At 44.9% G+C, this 21,348-nt stretch overlaps 1 protein-coding gene across 1 annotated transcript in view; it reads right to left on the reverse strand.

The window, feature by feature from the left end:
- Window positions 1–570: 570 nt before the first annotated feature.
- The window catches only part of POMT2 (protein O-mannosyltransferase 2), a 55,371-nt gene continuing 34,593 nt past the window's right edge, over window positions 571–21,348 (reverse strand). Inside the window, exons 12-21 of the mRNA XM_049770386.1 lie at window positions 18,805–18,883; window positions 10,119–10,270; window positions 9,460–9,551; window positions 8,329–8,405; window positions 5,898–5,969; window positions 5,606–5,665; window positions 5,408–5,513; window positions 4,487–4,627; window positions 4,230–4,344; window positions 571–2,844 (exon numbers count right to left, since the gene is read on the reverse strand). Of these exons, the coding sequence (XP_049626343.1) occupies window positions 2,739–2,844; window positions 4,230–4,344; window positions 4,487–4,627; window positions 5,408–5,513; window positions 5,606–5,665; window positions 5,898–5,969; window positions 8,329–8,405; window positions 9,460–9,551; window positions 10,119–10,270; window positions 18,805–18,883 (1,000 nt within the window). The 3' untranslated portion in view covers window positions 571–2,738. The remainder of the gene's footprint in view (window positions 2,845–4,229; window positions 4,345–4,486; window positions 4,628–5,407; window positions 5,514–5,605; window positions 5,666–5,897; window positions 5,970–8,328; window positions 8,406–9,459; window positions 9,552–10,118; window positions 10,271–18,804; window positions 18,884–21,348) is intronic.

Raw genomic sequence — 21,348 nt, forward strand, 5'->3', positions numbered from 1 at the left:
TGTCAAGATGAGGTAAACAAAGCAGTACTTGGTTCTTTTCCCATCTGCCGTCCTCTGCATTCACCATCTTCTGAAGATAGGCATGACCCATTCCCTCCTCCATTAAGTCCTGATCTTGGGCAGAAATGGAAACAAGCAACTCAGAAGAGCCCCAAATTCATCAAGCAATGTTACCCTTCCTCCCCAACTACTTATCCAACATTGAAGCTCTTACTCACCTCCCTCACACCCTACACATCTTCCTGCAGCTGACTCCCATGGCGGACAGCTGTCTCCAAAGTGGGCAGCTGTTTCTTTTTCTATTGTGAGGGCCTCTGAAGAGGAAAATGAGGCCTGGAGTTGGAGTCTTGCACACTTTGGGTGTTTAAGTAAATTCAATTACTAACTGACCTACCCCATTACCATGCCCCCATGAAAACCCAAAGGATGGAGCTCCCTTGTCCAGCTCAGGGTCTCTGCTGGAATCCTGCTGGCCTCAATACAAGATGGTGGAATGGTGGTGCACTCAGACATTCTTCCTGGGAGCCAGAGGGCATGTCATATTCAATTAAGTACAAGAACAACACGGCATTCAAAACAAGAGTTATTTATTACAAAAGTAAATGGTCTCTGATTATCTCTGGAAAAAGAATTTAATAGAAAACGTGGCTCAAGAAGCTGGCTGGAAGTTGGGCTAACTAGAAAATCTTTTTGTTCTCCCCTAGCAAGTGTGGGAAGCATCACATTTCTGCTTTCTCCTGGGCCCCCTTCAGAGCGTCCCTCTGTTCTCTCCAGCATCTCCTGACAACAGGACCTGAGATCTGTCCCCAGAGAAGTGCTCGTCAGCCAGGTGTAGGAGGCAGAGAAGTGTGCAGATTCTTCCCCCACAGGTGGGAAGCAGGGGAGAGACAGAGGAATCTTGGTCTCTACTGGGGCCACATTGGAAGGGAGCAGGAAGCTGCCAGGGCTTTTGCCTTCAGCCCTCTGCTCCTTGCGAGTTCCTCTCTTCTAGCAAGTTCCTATTAGGAAAGAAGGTCCAAGGGGACGTCTGCCACCTCCTGGCTGTCATTGGGGACACCTGCCATCTCCTGGCTGTCTTTGGTGGGGGGATAGTGTTCTCTGCTGAGAGTGAAGCACAGAATTCTGCCTTCCACCTCCAGGAAAATGCACCCTCAAGGCTGCCCCCACGCAGCTAGGAAACCACCCAGCTGTGGGGAGGAAGGATGTGCTCCCTGCTGGCCCCCTTCCTTTCTGAAATGCAATTAGACCGGCAGCCCAGACTCAGCACCCAGGCTGCGCTTCCTGCTGGAGGAAGTCGCAAGGGCTGTATCCTGGGAGAAGAGAGGCCATCAAGCCGCAGATCTAATTAGTGACCTTGCTTTGCTCTAACCATGCCATCGCTGCATTTCCTCTATTAGCATTAATGACAGTGGGTCTGAAGACCCGAGCAGGACCAGAAGCTTCCTTCCCTGCCACCCGCTAGGTAGCACAGATTGTCCCTGGTACCAATTTCCAGTCTCCGTGGCAACTGCCTGTGGAAGATGCTCTGAAGAGTGGGCACTGACCCTGTCTGTGCTGGCGGGGGCTCGGAGGGAAGAAAGACCATGTGACAATATCATCTAGAGGCACAGGGTTCACAGGGACAAAGGGACCTGTCAGACTCTTGGTGCTGGGGTGGGCGGCAGTAGGCTGGCCTTGGGCTGCTTTCATTCCGATCCCTTTCGTTTGGGGAGGAAGAGAGGTGGTGAAGCAGTTCTGGAGTTCTGGGGGGAAACCCAGCCTGGTGACATGTGACATGAGGGAGGGAAACAAAATGTAGTGGTGGTGGGCTCTGGCAGGGGGTGATACATAAGTAAAAATGGGACCACCATCAGTGACACTAGTATCTGCCCAGTCAGGCTAAAGTGCCCCACTGGCACCCCTGGGCTCTGCTGTTTCACCTCCTTGGCTGCAAAAGAGAGGCTCTCTCAGTGACTGGGCAGGCACCTGCCCTCTTGACCAAGAAGGATGACAGGGGTTGAGCAGGGCAGAGAGCAGTGCCTTAGGCACAGGACAGGGACCGTCAGTCTCCTCAACATCCAGAAGCATCATTCTCAGAGATCCAGGAACAGGGGCTGAGAGAAATGCTGGTGAGGTGATTGCCTGCCCGCACCGGGGCCTGTCCTCTGTGCCCACTGCAGGCAGGGCATGCGGCCCCTCGCAGCCAGTGTTACATCTGGGCACCTCTGTGTCTGCTGGTTCAGGGAAGGAACCCGTGGCTCTGCTGCTATTGACTCTGCCCTTGCAAAGTTTCATTGGCTGTGCTCTACCCTCCAGCCCTTCTTGGAGGTCAGAGAATTTGTGACGAATCTTACTTAAAAACCAAATCCAGTGTGAAAAAATACCAGAAAATATCACAGTATTGCGAGTTTATAACGCAGCTGGCTCCAAGCAGGCTTACATTCCATCAGGATCTCACACTCACATACATCCACACTCACACACATACACACATTTTACATACTCCTTGTGTCGTACAAGGTAATGGGCCTGAGGGTTGTGTCCGCTGCTTAACTGTCTGTAGCCAGGGACGGTCAGAGCCTCCTGTCTGCTGGTGGTGGATGGCTACTGGGGCTGCACCCACAGAGGCTCCTGGGAGGCAGCAGGAAGCTGCAGGCTCTTCGGCCTTGTCTTCCAGAGCTGGGACAGTCCAGGGACAGGCTCCACAGCTGGCTTTCCTGGGAAGTCCCTGCACTTACGCTGGAGTCCTTGCAGTGGCCTCAAAATTCCCATGATTCCAGCCACTTGAGTCCTGCCATGGGACTTCTGGGGTCTTGGGCGAGGGGACCCACCATTCCATAAGCCAGAGGGTGAAAGAGGTAAAAGCTGCAAGAGAATTCAGGGTGGGCAGTTGGTGTCCAGCGGACATATGATAAGGCCTAAGGATCCCCAAAACTCCTACTGGAGTTCTGAGCACCTGCCCACTCTGCAGAAACATTCCAAGGGCTAGGGGATGCGGACTCAGGGCAGGGACATTAGAGGGAGGGGTTCTGCCCTAGAGGCCCCAGGCCAGTGCCACCACCTCAAAAGGCCTGTGATTCTTTTTTTTTTTTTTTTGGTTTTTCGGGCCACACCCGTTAGATGGTCAGGGGTTACTCCTGGCTACGCGCTCAGAAATTGCCCCTGGCTTGGGGGGACCATATGGGACGCCGGGGGATCGAACCTCGGTCCTTTCCTTGGCTAGGGCTTGCAAGGCAGACACCTTACCTGTAGCGCCACCTTGCCGGCCCCAGGCCTGTGATTCTTTTTTTTTTTTTTGGTTTTTTGGGCCACACCCAGTAATGCTCAGGGGTTACTCCTGGCTATGTGCTCAGAAGTTGCTCCTGGCTTGGGGGACCATATGGGACACCGGGGGATCGAACCGCGGTCCATCCAAGGCTAGCACAGGCAAGGCAGGCACCTTACCTTTAGCGCCACCGCCCGGCCCTGGCCTGTGATTCTTTTTTTTTTTTTTTTTTGATTTTTGGGCCACACCCGGTAATGCTCAGGGGTTACTCTTGGCTATATGCTCAGAAGTTGCTCCTGGCTTGGGGGACCATATGGGACACCAGGGGATCGAACTGCGGTCCGTCCAAGGCTAGCGCAGGCAAGGCAGGCACCTTACCTTTAGCGCCACCGCCCGGCCCCGGCCTGTGATTCTTTTTTTTTTGTTTTTGTTTTTTTTTTGTTTTTTTTTTGGCTTTTGGGCCACACCCGGTAACGCTCAGGGGTTACTCCTGGCTATGCGCTCAGAAGTTGCCCCTGGCTTGGGGGACCATATGGGACACCGGGGGATCGAACCGCGGTCCGTCCAAGGCTAGCGCAGGCAAGGCAGGCACCTTACCTTTAGCGCCACCGCCCGGCCCCCGGCCTGTGATTCTTAAGAATCACAATCACAATCAAAAAAGGCAAGAAGGTGGGAGTGGGGGTGGGGCGGAACAGCTGCCCAACCTCCCAGCACTGGGTTATTCCAGAAAGAAGGACCGTCTCTGTGCCTCTCCCCTGATGCTGTTCCACTGTGAGTAAGGAGAGGAGCCCTCCCAGGTGGACTGGGTGAGGAGTGAGAGAGGAGCAAGTCCTGGCTAGCTTTTTCACAGCAGGATCACTGGAACTTCTGCAGTGAACTGGGCCCATCTGAATGAGAATTCTGGAGAAGGCTTGGGAGCCAGCATGGGAAATGCCCCTGGAATGCTGGCATCACTGCACCAATGCATGTTTGTACGGGAGTTTACCTGTAAGCAGTTCCCAGGAGCAGGCCCACAATTCCTGCCATATGGATGCCATAAGATGGAAGTAAGGCGGCCAGGCTCCAGGCACCCAGGCGCAGAAGAGTGTCCCACAGCAAGCCTGGTGAGAGGAAGAAGCCCCTAGTTCAGCAGCAGACTAGACTGGCATGCAGGAGAAAGGAAGTGCCCAGTCCATGTACCCTCAGCCCTGCTGCCTGGGCTGCTGCCTCCCTGCCCATTCAGGCCCCGGGTGCACTGCTGACCTGTCAACATGCTGGAGAAGAGCATGGCTGGAAAGTAGTGGTGGAAATAGAGGATCCGGCCCATCAGGAAGAATGGGAAGTAATGGAGCACCCAGCCTAGCAGGAACTGGCCTCCGCCTCGCAGCAGGACCTGGGAGAGCCCTGGACCCCAGCAGGGCAGAGAAGCCCAGTCAGCAGGTATAGACAGAGACTGAGCTCAAGCCGGCTCTGCCCTTCCCTGCTGTTCCTCGATTAAGCTGCCTTTCCTTCATCTTACTGAGCTTCCCTCCCAGCCCAAGCCCAACAACCCCACCCAGGGTGGCTTTGAAGGACATGGAGCAATGGCTCCTGAGTCCTGTTCATTCCTGGGGTATGCCAAGCCAGAAGGAGGCAGTCCAGCTTTTACAGAGACCAGGGTCCTGTGCCCTCTCTGTTCCCTCATCTGTGCTCATGGCGGAGGAGAGGCTGGTGATGAGGAAGGAGATTGGAGGGAGGGAGATCTGGAGTTACAGCAGCAGAGGGCAGAGGCTCAGAACTGCAGCAGCAAAGGAGTCTGTATGAGGTCTCAGAGGATATGTTTGTGCACTGCTTGGCTGAGAACCTGGCTGTGCTTCCCACAGGAGCACCAGCTTCGCCTCCTCTCTGGCTGCAGAGAGCAGAGGTTAGAGAGGAGGGTCTGAGGTCAGATTTCTGGGCTGCACCTCAGTTCTGTGACGAGTGAGCTACAGGCACCAGGACATGTTCTTAAGCCCCCTGCATTGTCATTTCCTGATCCCTAAAATGGGGAATAATATCCGCCCCTCCAGGATGGCTGGGATCATGTCAAGTATCTAACACAACACTGGGTGACTGGTGACAGGCAAAGGTGACGGGCAAAGTGTGGAGCAGGTGGGTAAGCCGCTGCCAGTGTCCGGTCAACAGCAGGAGCCCAAGGGACCTGACCTTCCACCTCAGCAGGCAACCGCACCCCTCTCTGCAGGGCCACTGCAAAGATGCTCCCAGAGAGGAGGTAGAGGATGATACTCAGCAGGTTCAACCACCACACCACCTGTTTGTGATAGAGACAGAGGTGAGGGAGGTGAGGGAGATGATGCACAAACAGGCGCAGCTCTAGACTGGCCAGATTGGGTAGGCACTCACCGGATTGCCGAGCAGATAGACTCGGAAGTCCGTGTCATTGCTCCCGGAGAAGCGCAAGCCCTGAGAAACAAAGGACACACCACTGACCGACCCAGTTCCTTAAGTATCAGATGACCGGGTCAGGGGTGGGGGCACCTCTGTCTAAGACATGGTCTCACAGACCCTCTGGAAGCTGATTTCAGCAGCAGAGCAGCCAACATCCCCATCTCTCCCCCAGTCATGCAGCCTACTTCCACTGTCACCAGGGGCTCTTTCTTAGGCCCATTTTCTGGGAGATCAGCTTCAGCCCTACCTGATAGTTGATGGGCCAGTGCCAGGGTTTTGAGGTAAACTCATTATTCTTGGGTTTCAGACCATTGTTCCCCTGTGGGAGAGAAGCAAATGTGAGTGAGGGCCAGCAAAAACTGAGGCACACACAGCTCTGACAAAGGGCACATGTCCAGAGAAGCACCACTCCACATACACCTGCCTCCCTTACAGGCAATAGTCAGGGTTCTGTTCTCAATCTAACCATCTTCACTTCTCGAAGAAACCAGTCCCCGCATTTCCTACCATCCAGGCCAACAATAAGGTGTCAAGCTATCTCTATGTGGCAAATATGACCTCTACTACAACAAGAAGGAAATAGATCAGGAAACCAGATACTAACTGCCCACCCTGGTGTCAGCTACCCATCAAGACACACTGTAACAGGTGAGAGGAGCAAGGGTTGGATGAGGGCAAGTTTTCCTGGCCTCTCACAGCTGACATTAGGACCTGGCTCTGCTTTGGGGTGAAGAGGAGGACCTTTAGTATTTCTGGTCAGCACTCACTAGATGCCAAGAGCACCCCCACCCTTCAGGTGGAATGACTAGAAATGTCTCTAGATATTGCCAAACAGTCCTAGGAGGCAAAATCATGCTCTGTGGTCCAAGCAGACCAAAAGGTCCAGTGACCCAACACTCAGTATCTGACTAGTGCAACTCCCAGAGGGGCTGAGTGTTTGCAGACCTCCCTGTGGTGGATGAATCTCTCTTACATCTCCTAAACTGCTTCAGTCCGCTGAAGGGCCTCTAAATGAGAGATGGATCATTCTAGCGCTCTGAAGTAGTTATGGAGAGAAGTCAATTCCTTCAAACCCACAGAACACAGTTCCAATCTGGGCACAAACCAGAGCTGTGACAAATCAAAGGCACTCTCTTCACTGCATTAAATCCCAAGTAAAACATGATACAAAAGGAATAAAACAGGCACTGTGTGCTCTGCTATGTGCTAAGACAGCCCACCTTGCCAGGCCACAAAGCCAACTCTGGCCCCTCAGTCAGCAGAAGCATCCCTGCCCTGAAGTTTCTGTCAACTGAACTTGCTATTTAGCTCACTCTCCTCATTCTGGTGCTATAGCAGCTAAAGCGGAAGATCCCAATGTCCCTCATCTGCTTTAACTCTGCCTCTCAGATAATGAAGAAACTATTCAGACTGAGTCTTAAAATCCTACCCAGACCTAGACTGTTATTTTGACTGACAGGCACCTGCTCACAAGAGCTCTGCCATCAGGCCACAGTGACAGCTACATGCAGAGAGCAGAAGAGATGTGACCCAGAGACTGCCGAATGTCAGTTCAGCGCCTTCCCAAGGTGCAGAAATGACACAACTGGAATATTAAAGTGGAATCTGGTAAAGTAAGTCAACTCTGTTTACTGAGAACTGCTTTCATAATCACGTCAGAAAAAGTTCACTTGACAGCAGCTCGCCAGAGGGACAAATAACAATGAGCTTGTTTCTCCTAAAGCCTGTGAAGAGTGACTGCCACAAAGCCAGTGTAAAACAGAACAGTTCTTACAGTTACCTTGCAACACCCATGCCCACAAACTACAGTGGTCTCCTCTACCCTGGCCCTATTGGGGCTATGTTAAGGGACTGGCTTGAATTTTCTCAATATAAGCATTTCCTCTCTCAATTGTTTTGCACCTTTGACACTACAACTGCTGCTGGTTGCTGATAAAGCAGGCAGGCAATGAATCTCGGAAAGTTCCTTAAAAAGAGTCAATCATAGCCCTCCAACTTCAGCCCCCTGAAGCACTGTATTTCTGCCTGGGCATGAGCCAGTGCTGGTGGCTGGGAGTTCATGCTATATCTAGCAGCCCACTCAGAGCTGAATGCCAGCTCCATGTGATGGTGAACGGCCAGTCTCCCACCAGCTTTAGCCAGAAACACTGTCATTTCCAGGGACTCTGACACTTGAACAGACCTTATATATATATATATATATTTGTTTGTTTTTGTTTGCTCTTTTAGGCCACACCAAGTGATACTCAGAAATCACTCCTGGCAGGCTCGGAGAATTATATAGCATGCCAGGAATTGAACCCGAATCCGTCCCAGGTTGGCCGCATGCAAGGCAAATGTCCTATCACTGTGCATCTCTCTGTGTATCGTTCAAGGCCCCACTTGAATGGATTTGAGAGATTAAGGAAGTCAGTGGCAACTAGAACTGACACCAAAAACCCATCAGCAGCTTGCTGTGAGGCCTGGATCCACTTCTCATATTCATCTGAGACTCTGGACAAGTTTATAAACTTCTCTGTACCTCAACTCTTAGTTCATTTATAAACTGGGAGTAATTATTGCCATGGATGTAGTAAACAGTAAGTTAATAGATAAATGAAGCTTAGACTAGAGCCTGAGTACATCCCGACATCATGCTGTTACTGTCACCATCACCTCCAGGGAAGGGGATGCAGTACCAGGATCATCACCATGTGAGACTCCATCAAGATCTCAGAAAAGGTAGGCTGCAGCACGTCCAGGCTGATGTTTGGTACTAGAAAAAAGAAATGACAGAGGAAAACATCTTTGTCAGAGTCTCTCACATCTGTCCACAGTATCCATACTGCTGCCAGAGACCTGTGGAGCCTTTTAGAAAGCTGGCTAGTAAGTAAGTGAGAGAGCAGAGAAGGTGGGAGGAATCTTGGCAGGGGTTTGATGGTTCACTCAGCTGCTCTGAGCACTCATCAGGCACCTGAGAAATACCCAGTTCTGACTTAAAGCTGCTGCTCTGCTATACAAAAGGTCTATGGGGACAGGGATTAGTTGTCCTCATTCCCAACACATCTGGGTTCCACACAATTCTAGAGTCCTCCATGAAGAGACGCTGAATTAAATGGCTTGTTGACTAAATCAGGAAGGGATGAAGTGGGAAGTGCAGAGAGCAAAAATCAAGCAGAAGCTTCAAGGGTTTAGGAGCACAGGCACACTGACTTGAGTTGATACCAAATGGAAATGAAAAAGAGCCTGGAAATCTATACAAGCATCTTCAACCATTTGCCACTTACAGACAGGTATCTTTCCTCAATAATGGTTAAGACCAGCAGTTATAATCAAGGTGGCAGATCAGTGGTTTTCAATTCTTTTATACCTGTATATAGACAGTGTCCTGTGGTCCCGTGATTGAAGACCATTGGCCTATCCTACAGGGATAAGATCATGGGCTGGAAAAGCACTGACTGATGTAATAAGGCATGAAAGGAAAGCAACAGGCAGCTCTGAGTGTGTAAGGAGAGGACATGGAATAGCAGCTAGAGAAGCCCAAAAAAAGAGATGAGGCAGATGAAGCGGCAAAGTCAAATCCAATAGGAGGCAAGGGAGTGAGAAAAGGTAGCAGCTCCAATCAGGCACTTGGCTGCCTCAGGGAACAGTTTAAGGATGGAAAGGATGGGAAGAAAACAGTTACCTAACTTGCTGCAGAGAGAAATCAAGTGGCTGACCAATAATATAAAGTTAGCACAGGAGTCCATGAGAATTTGTTTTGCTGAGACAGGAATTACTTTGAAATGTTTCCCTTACAGTCAGTCAGCTCAGGAAGGGACTTTACTCACATTTGGGGTTGATATGGTCCTCCACATTCCACAAGGAGTTGGGTGTTTCCTTTATGTATGGATTGCAAGTAACTTCCAACTGCTCCCAGCCCCTGTGAAAAGAAATTGCAGCTATCAGAGAACTTGAAACCACCAGAAAGGAGCATGTCAGCTGCCACTAAATTCATATAACCCCTCTCCATTTCAACCCACTGGCATGCTGCTTTCAAGCCCCCATCTTTTTTCTTTTTGCCACACCCAGCAATGCTCAGGGGTTATACCTGAATTCAGGAATTACTCCTTCACAGCCCTGGGAGACCATAAGGGATGCCAGGGATCAAACTCAAGTTAGCTGCAGGCAAGGAGAATGCCCTCCCCACAGTATTGTTGCTCCAGCTCCCTCAGGTTCCCATTTTATTTGTTTTGTTCTTTTGGCTACACCAGTGACACTCAGGGATTACTCCTGGCTATACACTCAGAAATCACCCCTGGGGGACCACATAAGGCACAGGGGGATCCAATCGTGGTCCGTCCTAGGCTAGAGCGTGCAAGGCAGATGCCTTATTGCTTGCGTCAAGGTCCATTTTTATATCCTCTCTCAGGAGATTGCTCTCCCAGGAGACTGCTGCCATACCTTGGTAGTGTGAGTGAGACCAGGGCAGGAAGCCCCAAAGACTCACCACTTGGGCAAGCTCTTCCCTGAAGAACTCAGCACACAACCTGTGGCCATATGGATGAAGCGAATTTGACTTCTCAGCACTTTGATTCGGTTTCCAAATTTTCTGTTTATAACTTCAATTCGCCAGAAATCATTTGAGTCCCCTGTCCCATTCTGTCACAAAAATTAAGAAAAAAAATTAAGAGGACATTAGAGAAACATATCCTATGAGCAAAATGACCACTGTTTCAGATGCCACATCCCAAAGACATGTCCAAGATGGGAAAAGGCTATGGGAATAGCCCAACTATAGCCCCTGCCCTAGCACTATGAGATTCACAAAAAGATGAGCAACTCCTGAAACCCATTCTAATCTTTAGAGAAAGTCCCATTCTAATCTTTAGAGAACTAGAGTTTAGATCCTAAACAAATACAGTTACCTTGAAGTTATCTTTAAACCAAACTCAAGATATACACCTGGGCCAACAGAGATCAATTGGGCCCTTTTTACAATCACTTCTGGAAGAAGATGAGGCAGTCAGTTTAGCAGTTTTGCCAATGTGGGATAAGCAAATAAAAAAAAAAGGGCTGTGTAAAACAGGGCATATTGATTCTCTGTTCAAAATTATTTTAAGAGTACCAACTATTATTTGTGTTTGGCATTCATTAAGTATCAGACATATAAGTGGCAAGGTACATACATACAGATATATGTACATTCATACATACATACATACATACATACATTCATATCTGTATGTATGTAGATATTTAGAATAACTGGATGAGGAAATGTAATGTAGTAAATGGGGGAGGGGAGATTACATAAATGATTCTTTTTTTTGTGGGGGGGGGCACACCCGGCGGTGCTCAGGGAGTGGCAGGCATGGCGAACCATATGGGACACCGGAATTCAAACCAACCACCTTTGGTCCTGGATTGGCTGCTTGCAAGGCAAATGCCGCTGTGCTATCTCTCCGGGCTTCTGGGCCTGCATAAATGATTCTTGACTCCCAGAGCTTAGAAAGGATAAGATGATCATGTACAAAGGTAAAATCCAAATGGATTAAAGACCTCGATATCAGCCCCAAAACCATAAGATATATAGAACAGCACATAGGCAAAACACTCCAGGACATTACAGGCATCTTCAAGGAGGAAACTGCACTCTCCAAGCAAGTGAAAGCAGAGATTAACAGATGGGAATATATTAAGCTGAGAAGCTTCTGCACCTCAAAGGAAATAGTGCCCAGGATACAAGAGCCACCCACTGAGTGGGAGAAACTATTCACCCAATACCCATCAGATAAGGGGCTAATCTCCAAAATATACAAGGCACTGACAGAACTTTACAAGAAAAAAACATCTAACCCCATCAAAAAATGGGGAGAAGAAATGAACAGACACTTTGACAAAGAAGAAATACGCATGGCCAAAAGACACATGAAAAAATGTTCCACATCACTAATCATCAGGGAGATGCAAATCAAAACAACGATGAGATACCACCTCACACCCCAGAGAATGGCACACATCACAAAGAATGAGAATAAACAGTGTTGGCGGGGATGTGGAGAGAAAGGAACTCTTATCCACTGCTGGTGGGAATGCTGTCTAGTTCAACCTTTATGGAAAGCGATATGGAGATTCCTCCAAAAACTGGAAATCGAGCTCCCATACGATCCAGCTATACCACTCCTAGGAATATACCCTAGGAACACAAAAATACAATACAAAAACCCCTTCCTTACACCTATATTCATTGCAGCTCTATTTACCATAGCAAGACTCTGGAAACAACCAAGATGCCCTTCAACAGATGAATGGCTAAAGAAACTGTGGTACATATACACAATGGAATATTATGCAGCTGTCAGGAGAGATGAAGTCATGAAATTTTCCTATACATGGATGTACATGGAATCTATTATGCTGAGTGAAATAAGTCAGAGAGAGAGAGAAAAACGCAGAATGGTCTCACTCATCTATGGGTTTTAAGAAAAATGAAAGACACCCTTGTAATAATAATTTTCAGACACAAAAGAGAAAAGAGCTGGAAGTTCCAGCTCACCTCAGGAAGCTCACCACAAAGAGTGATGAGTTTAGTTAGAGAAATAACTACATTTTGAACTGTCCTAATATTGAGAATGTATGAGGGAAATGTAGAGCCTGTTTAGGGTACAGGCGGGGGTTGGGTGGGGAGGAGGGTGATTTGGGACTTGGGTGATGGGAATGTTGCACTGGTGATGGGTGGTGTTCCTTTTATGACTGAAACCCAAACACAATCATGTATGTAATCAAGGTGTTTAAATAAAAAAAAAATAAAAAAAAAAATAAAAAATAAAAAAAAAAAAAAAAAAAGAAATTGAGATTCAACATTCAAAAAAAAAAAAAAAAAAGAAAGGATAAGATGGACAGAGAAGAGACTCTGCTGGGCCCCTTAAGCTCGGCAGACATTTTGGGGCTTCTCCTGGCTTGCTTCAACCTGGGAACTTTGATCTTCTCTGGCATTCATTCCCTGATGGCTTGCCTCGGCTGAGGTGAGTCTTTCCGGGCCGGAGTTGTGGATAAAGCTGACTCTGCTGGCCCCCTTAAGCCCACCTATAAGGGATCGAAGCAGAGGAGCGCAGCCGATCCACCTAGCCATTGAATACCACCACAATATGTAGAAAAACCCACAGCATAAGCGTGACAATGGGGAAACTACACAGACCAACTTCAGCCATAGAGAATGAAGATGGAAACTCTGATGACCCAACAATGGCCAACCACCTAAGCAGTCTTTCAGAAATGGAGTTTAGAGAAGAAATATGGAGGATGCTCACAGAACTCAAAGAAAGTATAGATCAGAACACTAACAAAAATCAAGAGAATGTGAAGATAGAAATCAGAAAACTCCAAACTGAAATATCAGGTCAAATAACAGGTCTGAAAAACTCAGTAGACGAATTGAAGAACATAATGGATGAGCTTTCCAACAGGTTAAAAGCAGGTGAGGATAGAATTAGTGCGCTGGAAGATGCGATGCATAACAACTTTACACAGCAGAAGAGATTGGAAAAAAGCCTCAAATCAAATGATCAGACAATGAAAAAATTACTCAAAAATATGAGCAGATGAAAATAGAAGTCTTTGATAAGCTCAACAGAAACAACTTTAGAATCATTGGAGTCCCAGAGGCCCAAGAAGAAAATCTCCAGGAAGAATCAACAGTCAAGAACATCATCACAAAGAAACTACCAGAGCTAAAGAAAACATGTGACCAAATCCTGCATGCCCGAAGAGTACCAGCTAAAAAAGACCCCAGGAGAAACACCCCAAGACACATCCTAGTCACAATGATGAATCCCACAGATAGATAGAATACTGCAAGCAGCAAGATCAAAAAGGGAAATTACATTCCAGGGAGCATCCTTGAAATTTACAGCAGACCTGTCACCAGAAACACTCAAGGCCAGAAGGCAGTGGTGGGATATAGTGACAAAACTCAACGAAATAAATGTTTCACCAAGAATACTGCACTCAGCAAAACTCACTTCCAGGTTTGAAGGAAGTATACATGGCTTCACAGGTAAACAACAGCTCAAAAACTTTACAGACTCAAAGCCAGCCTTAAAAGAAAAACTGAAAGATATATTCTAAAGACAAGACAGAACAAAAACACACCAAACTTCTACACAAAGATGGCAATAAATCCCATGACAATTATTTCTCTCAATGTCAATGGACTAAATGCACCCATTAAGAGGCACAGAGTGGTGAAATGGATCAAAAAACTGAAGCCAACCTTCTGCTGCCTACAAGAAACACACCTGAATAGTCAGAATAAACATAGACTCAAAATCAAAGGCTGGAGGAAAATCATTCAGGCAAACAATACCCTTAAAAAAGTGGGGGTGGCCATAATATCAGATAACACAAACTTTATACTCAGAAAAGTTGTAAGGGACAAAGACGGATATTATGTACTAATCAAGGGATATGTACAGCAGGAAGAAATCACTCTCCTAAACATATACGCATCCAATGAGGGACCAGCAAAGTATTTAATACAATTGTTGACAAATCTGAAAAAGGGTATCAATAATAACACAATAATTGTGGGAGACCTCAACACAGGTTTGTCAATACTTGATAGGTCAACCAAATGGAAACCCAACAAAAATATACTAGACCTGAAAAGAAAAATGGAAGAAAGAGGCCTAGTAGATAGATATAGGACACTCCATCCTCAGAAACCTGGATACACATTCTTTTCCAACGTACATGGGTCATTCTCCAGGATAGACCACATGCTGGCACATAAAACATACCTCCATAAAATCAAGAAGATAGAAATTTTGCAGGCTACCTTTGCTGACCACAAGGCTCTGAAGTTAGATGTTAACTACAAAGGGACACAGAAGAAAAAATTTAACACCTGGAAATTAGTCTACTACTGAACAATCAGTGGGTCTGAGATGAAATCAAAGAAGAAATCAAAAATTTCCTGGAAACAAACGACAATGAAAACACAAACTATTAGAACCTATGGGATACAGCAAAAGCAGTACTGAGAGGAAAATTTATAGCTTTGCAAGCATACATCAGGAAGGAAGAAGGAGCATACATGAATAGCTTAATGATGCAGCTTATAGAATTAGAAAATGATCAACAAAAGAAACTAAAAATAGGGAAACAGAAGGAAATAACAAAGCTGAGAGCAAAAATCAATGAAATGGAAACCCAAAAAACAATCCGAAAGATCAACGAAAGCAGAAGTTGGTTCTTTGAAAAAATAAACAAGATTGATAGACCATTGGCAAAACTCACAAAGCAAAAGAGAGAAAGAAACTTGATAACACGTATTAGAAATGAAAAGGGGGGGGCCTGGAGAGATAGCACAGCGGTGTTTGCCTTGCAAGCAGCTGATCCAGGACCAAAGGTGGTTGGTTCAAATCCCGGTGTCCCATATGGTCCCCCGTGCCTGCCAGGAGCTATTTCTGAGCAGACAGCCAGGAGTAACCCCTGAGCATTGCCGGGTGTGCCCCCCCCCCAAAAAAAAAAGAAAAGAAATGAAAAGGGGAGATCACTATAGATACCGCAGAGATTCAAAGGATATTCAGAGAATACTTTGAGAAACTCTACGCCACTAAATATGAGAACCTGGACGAAATGGATAAATTTTTGAACTCATATAACCTTCCACAGTTGAATAAAGAATATGTAGTATATCTAAACACCCCCATCACTATTGAGGAAATTAAAACCATAAAAAAAAAATTTGCCAAAAAACAAAAGCCCAGGCCCTGATGGATTCACGAATGAATTCTTTCAAACCTTTCAAGAGGAACTACTACCAATCCTGGCCAGGCTCTTTTATGAAATCGAAAAAACAGGAACACTTCCAAATAGCTTTTATGAAGCCAACATCATCTTAATACCAAAACCAGATAGAGATGCTGCCAAAAAAGAAAATTACAGACCAATATCCGTGAAGAACACAGATGTAAATCTCCTCAACAAAATCCTGGCGAACAGGATCCAGTGCCTCATCAAGAAGATCATTCACTTTGATCAAGTAGGTTTCATCCCAGGAATGCAAGGATGGTTTAACATCCATAAATCTATCAACATAATACACAACATAAACAACAAGAAAAATAAAAATCACATGGTCATATCAATAGATGCAGAAAAAGCATTTGATAAGGTTCAACACCCATTCTTGATGAAAACTCTCAGCAAGATAGGAATAAAAGGAACCTTTCTCAATATAGTTAAAGCCATCTACCACAAGCCAGTGGCAAATATTATCCTCAATGGAGAAAAACTAAAAGCCTTCCCCCTAAATTCTGGCACAAGACAAGGCTGTCCTCTCTCACCACTCCTATTCAACATAGTACTGGAAGTACTTGCTATAGCAATTAGGCAAGAAAAAGATATCAAGGGAATCTAGATAGAAAAGGAAGAAGTCAAGCTCTCACTGTTTGCAGATGACATGATACTCTACTTAGAAAACCCCAAAGACTATCAAAAAGCTTCTAGAAATAATATATTCATATAGCAAAGTGGAAGGTTACAAAATTAACACACAAAAATCAATGGCCTTTTTATACACTAGTAATGATAGGGAAGAAATGGACATTAAGAGAACAATCCCATTCACATTAGTGCCACACAAACTCAAATATCTTGAAGTCAACCTGACTAAAGATGTGAAGGATCAATACAAAGAAAACTATAAAACACTGCTCCAAGTAATAAGAGAGGACACGCGGAAATGGAAACACATACCCTGCTCATGGATTGGCAGGATCAACATCATTAAAATGGCAATACTTCCAAAAGCATTGTACAGATTTAACGTGATTCCTCTAAAGATACCCATGACATTCTTCAAAGAAGTGGATCAAACACTTTTGAAATTCATTTGGAACAATAAACAACCTCGAATAGCTAAAGCACTCCTTGGGAAAAGGAATATGGGAAGCATTACTTTCCCTAATTTTAAGCTGTATTACAAAGCAATAGTTATAAAAACAGCATGGTATTAGAATAAAAACAGACCCTCAGATCAGTGGAATAGGCTTGAGTACTCAGAGAATGTTCCTCAGACATATAACCACCTAGTTTTTGATAAAGGAGCAGGAAATCATAAATGGAGCAAGGAAAGCTTATTCAACAAGTGGTGTTGGCACAACTGGTTAGCCACTTGCAAAAAAGCAAACTCAGACCCCCAGCTAACACCATGTACAAAGGTAAAATCCAAATGGATTAAATACCTTGATATCAGATCTGAAACTATAAGGTATATAGAACAACATGTAGGTGAAACACTCCAGGACACTGAGACTAAAGGAGGAGACAGCACTCTCCAAACAAGTGGAAGCAGAGATAAACAGATGGGACTAGATTAAGCTGAGAAACTTCTGCATTTCAAAGGAGATAGTGCCCAGAATACAAAGGCCACCCACTGAGTGGGAGAAATTATTCACCCAATACTCATCAGATAAAGGACTAATATCCAAAATTTACAAGGTACTGACAGAACTATACAAGAAAAAAACAACTAACCCCATCAAAAAATGGGGAGAAGAAATGAACAGACACTTTGAAAAAGAAGAAAGGTTGCCTATCTTGAATACAGGCAGAGGATAGGAAGGGGGTAGGGGGTAATGTTACACTGGTGAAGGGGGTGTTCTGGTTATGACTGTAACCCAAATATGATCATGTTACTTAAATAAAAAATATATTAAAAAAAAAGAAGAAAGGCAAATGGCCAAAAGGCACATGAAAAGATGCTCAACATCACTAATTGTCAGGGAGATGCAAATCAAAACTACTATGAGGTACCACCTCACGCCACTGAGATTGGCACACATCACAAAAAAGGAAAACAAGCAGTGCTGGTGAGGATGTAGAGAGAAAGGAACTCTTTTTCACTGCTGGTGGGAATGCCGTCTAGTACAACCTTTATGGAAAGCGATATGGAGATTCTTCACAAACTGGAAATTGAGCTTCCATATGATCCAGCTATACCACTCCTAGGAATATACCCGAGAAACACAAAAACACAATACAAAAATCCCTTCCTTACACCTATATTCATTGCAGTGCTATTTACAATAGCTAGACTCTGGAAACAACTAAGGTGCCCTTCAACAGATGAGTAGCTAAAGAAACTGTGGTACATATACATAATAGAATACTATGCAGCTGTCAGGAGAGATGAAGTAATGAAATTTTCCTATACATGGATGTACATGGAATCTATTATGCTGAGTTGAAATAAGTCAGAGGGAGAAAGAAAGACGCAGAATGGTTTCACTCATCTATGGGTTTTAAGAAAAATGAAAGACATTTTTAATAGTATCTCAGAGACAAGAGAGATGAGGGCTGGTAGGTGCAGCTCATGACATGAAGCTCATCACATAGAGTGATGAGTGCAGTTGGAGAGATGACTACACTGAAAACTATCATAACAATGTGAATGAATGAGGAAAGTAGAAAGCCTGTCTCAAGTACAGGTGTGGGGAGGAGGGAGATCTGGGAAATTGGTGGTGGGAATGTTGCATTGGTGAAGGGGGGGTGTTGTTTACATGACTGTAATCATACAACTATAATCATATTTGTAATCATGGTGTTTAAATAAAGATAATTATAAAAGATGGACAGAGAAGAAAATAAATCAAGGTCTAAGGAAGAATATGAGAATGGGAAATAATGGGGGACCAATGTTAGAGACTTTGGTTATATTGGGTATGTGGAAAGTGGTATAGCTATACACCCAAAGCACACTCTAAACAATAATGAAAACATGAGGTCTAAGCTGAAATCATCGAACTCTGTAATATGCCTGCCAAGGAGGCAGGTAGGGGAGAGGGATAATGAAGTATGTTAGCCTGTAATGGGAGATGACACAGGTGGTGGGATTGGTGTTGAAAGATATATTCAACAATATATATATTCAACAATCAATAACTTTGTAAGCCATTTTTTTTTTTTTTTTTGGTAAATGGCAAGGTTCTAATGGGAGGAGAGGTAAAGACAAAGATTTCATAGACTACTTTTCCCATGGCAAGGCTAGCTGCAAAGGTCCTAAATATTAAAAAGAATTTTTCAGTAGCTTCCATTCCGTAGGAGCATTCTAGGATTCTGGGATGAACGTTCTCTGCCATGTGGCCCTCCCTGATTCAGCAGGCCCTACATGACAGATGGCGACTTACTATGCCATAGCCAGTGACCTGATAGTGTTTCCGGGTCAGAGGTGCCTCATGAAAGTGACTGTGCAAGTTCCGAGAGGTTCTATAAGAAAGAAAAAGGTCATTATCTTGGGAAAAGGAGAGATTTCATTTTTTCCCTTTTTTTTTTGTTTTTGTTTTTTTTGATTTTGTGTCATACCCAGCAGCACTCAGGGGCTACTCTGGGCTCCACACTCAGAAATCGCCCCTGGCAGACTTGGGGGACCATATGGGAAGCCGGGATTCAAACCACTGTCCTGCATGCAAGGCAAACGCCCTACTGCTGTGCTATTTCTCTAGCCTTCCCCCATTTTCCCCCATTTTTTAACGGTTCTTCAGGGTTATTCCTGGCTCTGTGCTCAGAAATTATTCCTGTCAGGTTCAGGGGAACATATGGGATACAAGAATCAAAGTGGGGTTGGCTGTGTGCAAGGCAAACACCCTGCCTGCTGTATCTCCAGCCCCATTGTTTCTTCTCTGAGAAAACAAATAAAAATGAGAGTTATATAACTCATCAGGAACTTGTGTGTGCGCACGTGTGTGTGTGTGTGTGTGTGTGTGTGCGTGTGCGTGTGATACCTGATGGCGCTAGGGGTTACTCCTGGCTCTACGCTCAGAAATCGCTCCTGGCAGGATTGTGTGACCATATGGGATGCCGAGATTCGACTGTCCTTCTGCATGCAAGACAAATGCCCTACCTCCATACTATCTCTCCGGCCCCAACTTTTTTTTAATTACTCAGAAAAAATATAAGGAGAAATGAAAGACTACCCAAACCAGACAGGAAAAATGGTAAAAGTGTAAGAGTGGACACCATCAGAGAGTCTACTTCAAGTAGGGGGTGGCAACCTGTAAAGAAGCACTTAGCCTGCCTGACTAATGAGGTAGGTGTGGAGAGAAGAAAGTTTAAACTTGTAATCACATATATCCAAGAGAGGTAAACTTCCTTCTTCCCATGAATTCTCTCTATTCCCATCAGTAGCTTTTTTTTTTTTTCCATCACTAGTTTTTTGAAGTAAGAATCTGTGAGGGAACAAGGGATTTAATTTTGTTTTATTTATTTTGTACCTTTAAAACATAATAGTCTAAACCAGTGGTCCTTAAACTATGGCCCGCGGGCCACATATTGTATTTGCATCTGTTTTGTTTCTTCATTGCAAAATAATATATATGAAGTGTGCATAAGAATTCGTTCATAAGTTTTTTTTTTTACTGTAGTCAGACCCTCCAATGGTCTGAGGGACAGTGAACTGGCCCCCTTTTTGAAAAGTTTGAGGACCCCTGGTAAACTGTAATAATCATCAAGTTCATTATAAAGAGTTTAGGAAGGGCTAAGGAGATAGATCAACAGTGCGAGCCCTTGGTTTGAGCCCCATCACCACAGAAGTGATGCCTGAGCACTGAGCCACACCTCTGTGTGTGGTCCTCAAAATAAATAAGAGCAGAATTTAATATACCAACAAATGTTAAGCATTCATAACTCTAATTAGAAAAAATATCACTGGCCATTATTTCTCTATATACACTCTTAAAATATTTTTTAATTTTTTGTTAAAAAATTTTAATTTGTTAAATCTGTCTATTTGGAAGAGATAGAAGCAGAGTTGCTTTCTGTTTCCTACTGTTTCTGTTGGTTCTTGTACATAGCGCCCTATTTTTTCTACACTATTTTTTTTATTGTGTACTGCTCACTGTCACAAAAAAAAAACCTGTTTATGGGGCTGGATGGCAATGCCTTTCCTGAGACAAGATGTGTTTCACTTTGGACACACAACAGTCTAGGAGCATTTCCATTTAAATTGTGGCTTAAAAATGTTGAGCCCATTCAACATGGGCTTGGGAGTTCAATGAATTTGAGGTCCAATCCATGACAGACAGGGTTGACTTATAACAGCCCAGAAAACAGTGTCCCCATCTGTGCACCTGGCCCCTGCTGCACATTCTGCTGGTACCAAAGTCAGTTTCCTGGGTAGAGGGGAACAGGGAAAGGCTTACCATTACCCTAAAGCTTTAGGATTCCAAAATTATGTGACCACTAAATAAATATGTGACAATGGATTAACCTAAAGTTTTGACTTAAAATTCCATTTTTTCAAGAGGTAAATTCAATGATTAAACCTCAAGATTTGGGGGCAGGAAAAAAAATCTCAAGATTGAAATGTACTAAAATAGCCTGCAGTGTCCCCCCAAAAGTTCTTGGATACCTCTTTCACTTGACTTTGGTCTGCTAAGTTCTTACTCTGGACAACTCTAGGATGCTTTTAAGATGTTTTTTTCCATCACTCTTAGTCATTTTCAGAGAGAACATTGGTTAAATATACTAGTTTACCATATTCTCAGAGACTCCCACATCTTTCTAAAGACAGACATTTAAGCCGCAGCTTTAGGCAACTCATTTTTCCCTCTAGGAGAAAGGAAAGCTGGAGGTTCTCTTCAAGCCCCTCTGAAATCAAGTCCCCTATGCAAAGGCGATGATATTTATTTTATCAATCTTACCAAATGATTCATCCCATCTAGCACAAGTGTTGT

This window comes from Suncus etruscus, chromosome 3, assembly GCF_024139225.1.
Source record: "Suncus etruscus isolate mSunEtr1 chromosome 3, mSunEtr1.pri.cur, whole genome shotgun sequence".
In the NCBI taxonomy this organism is placed as follows: Eukaryota; Metazoa; Chordata; class Mammalia; order Eulipotyphla; family Soricidae; genus Suncus; species Suncus etruscus.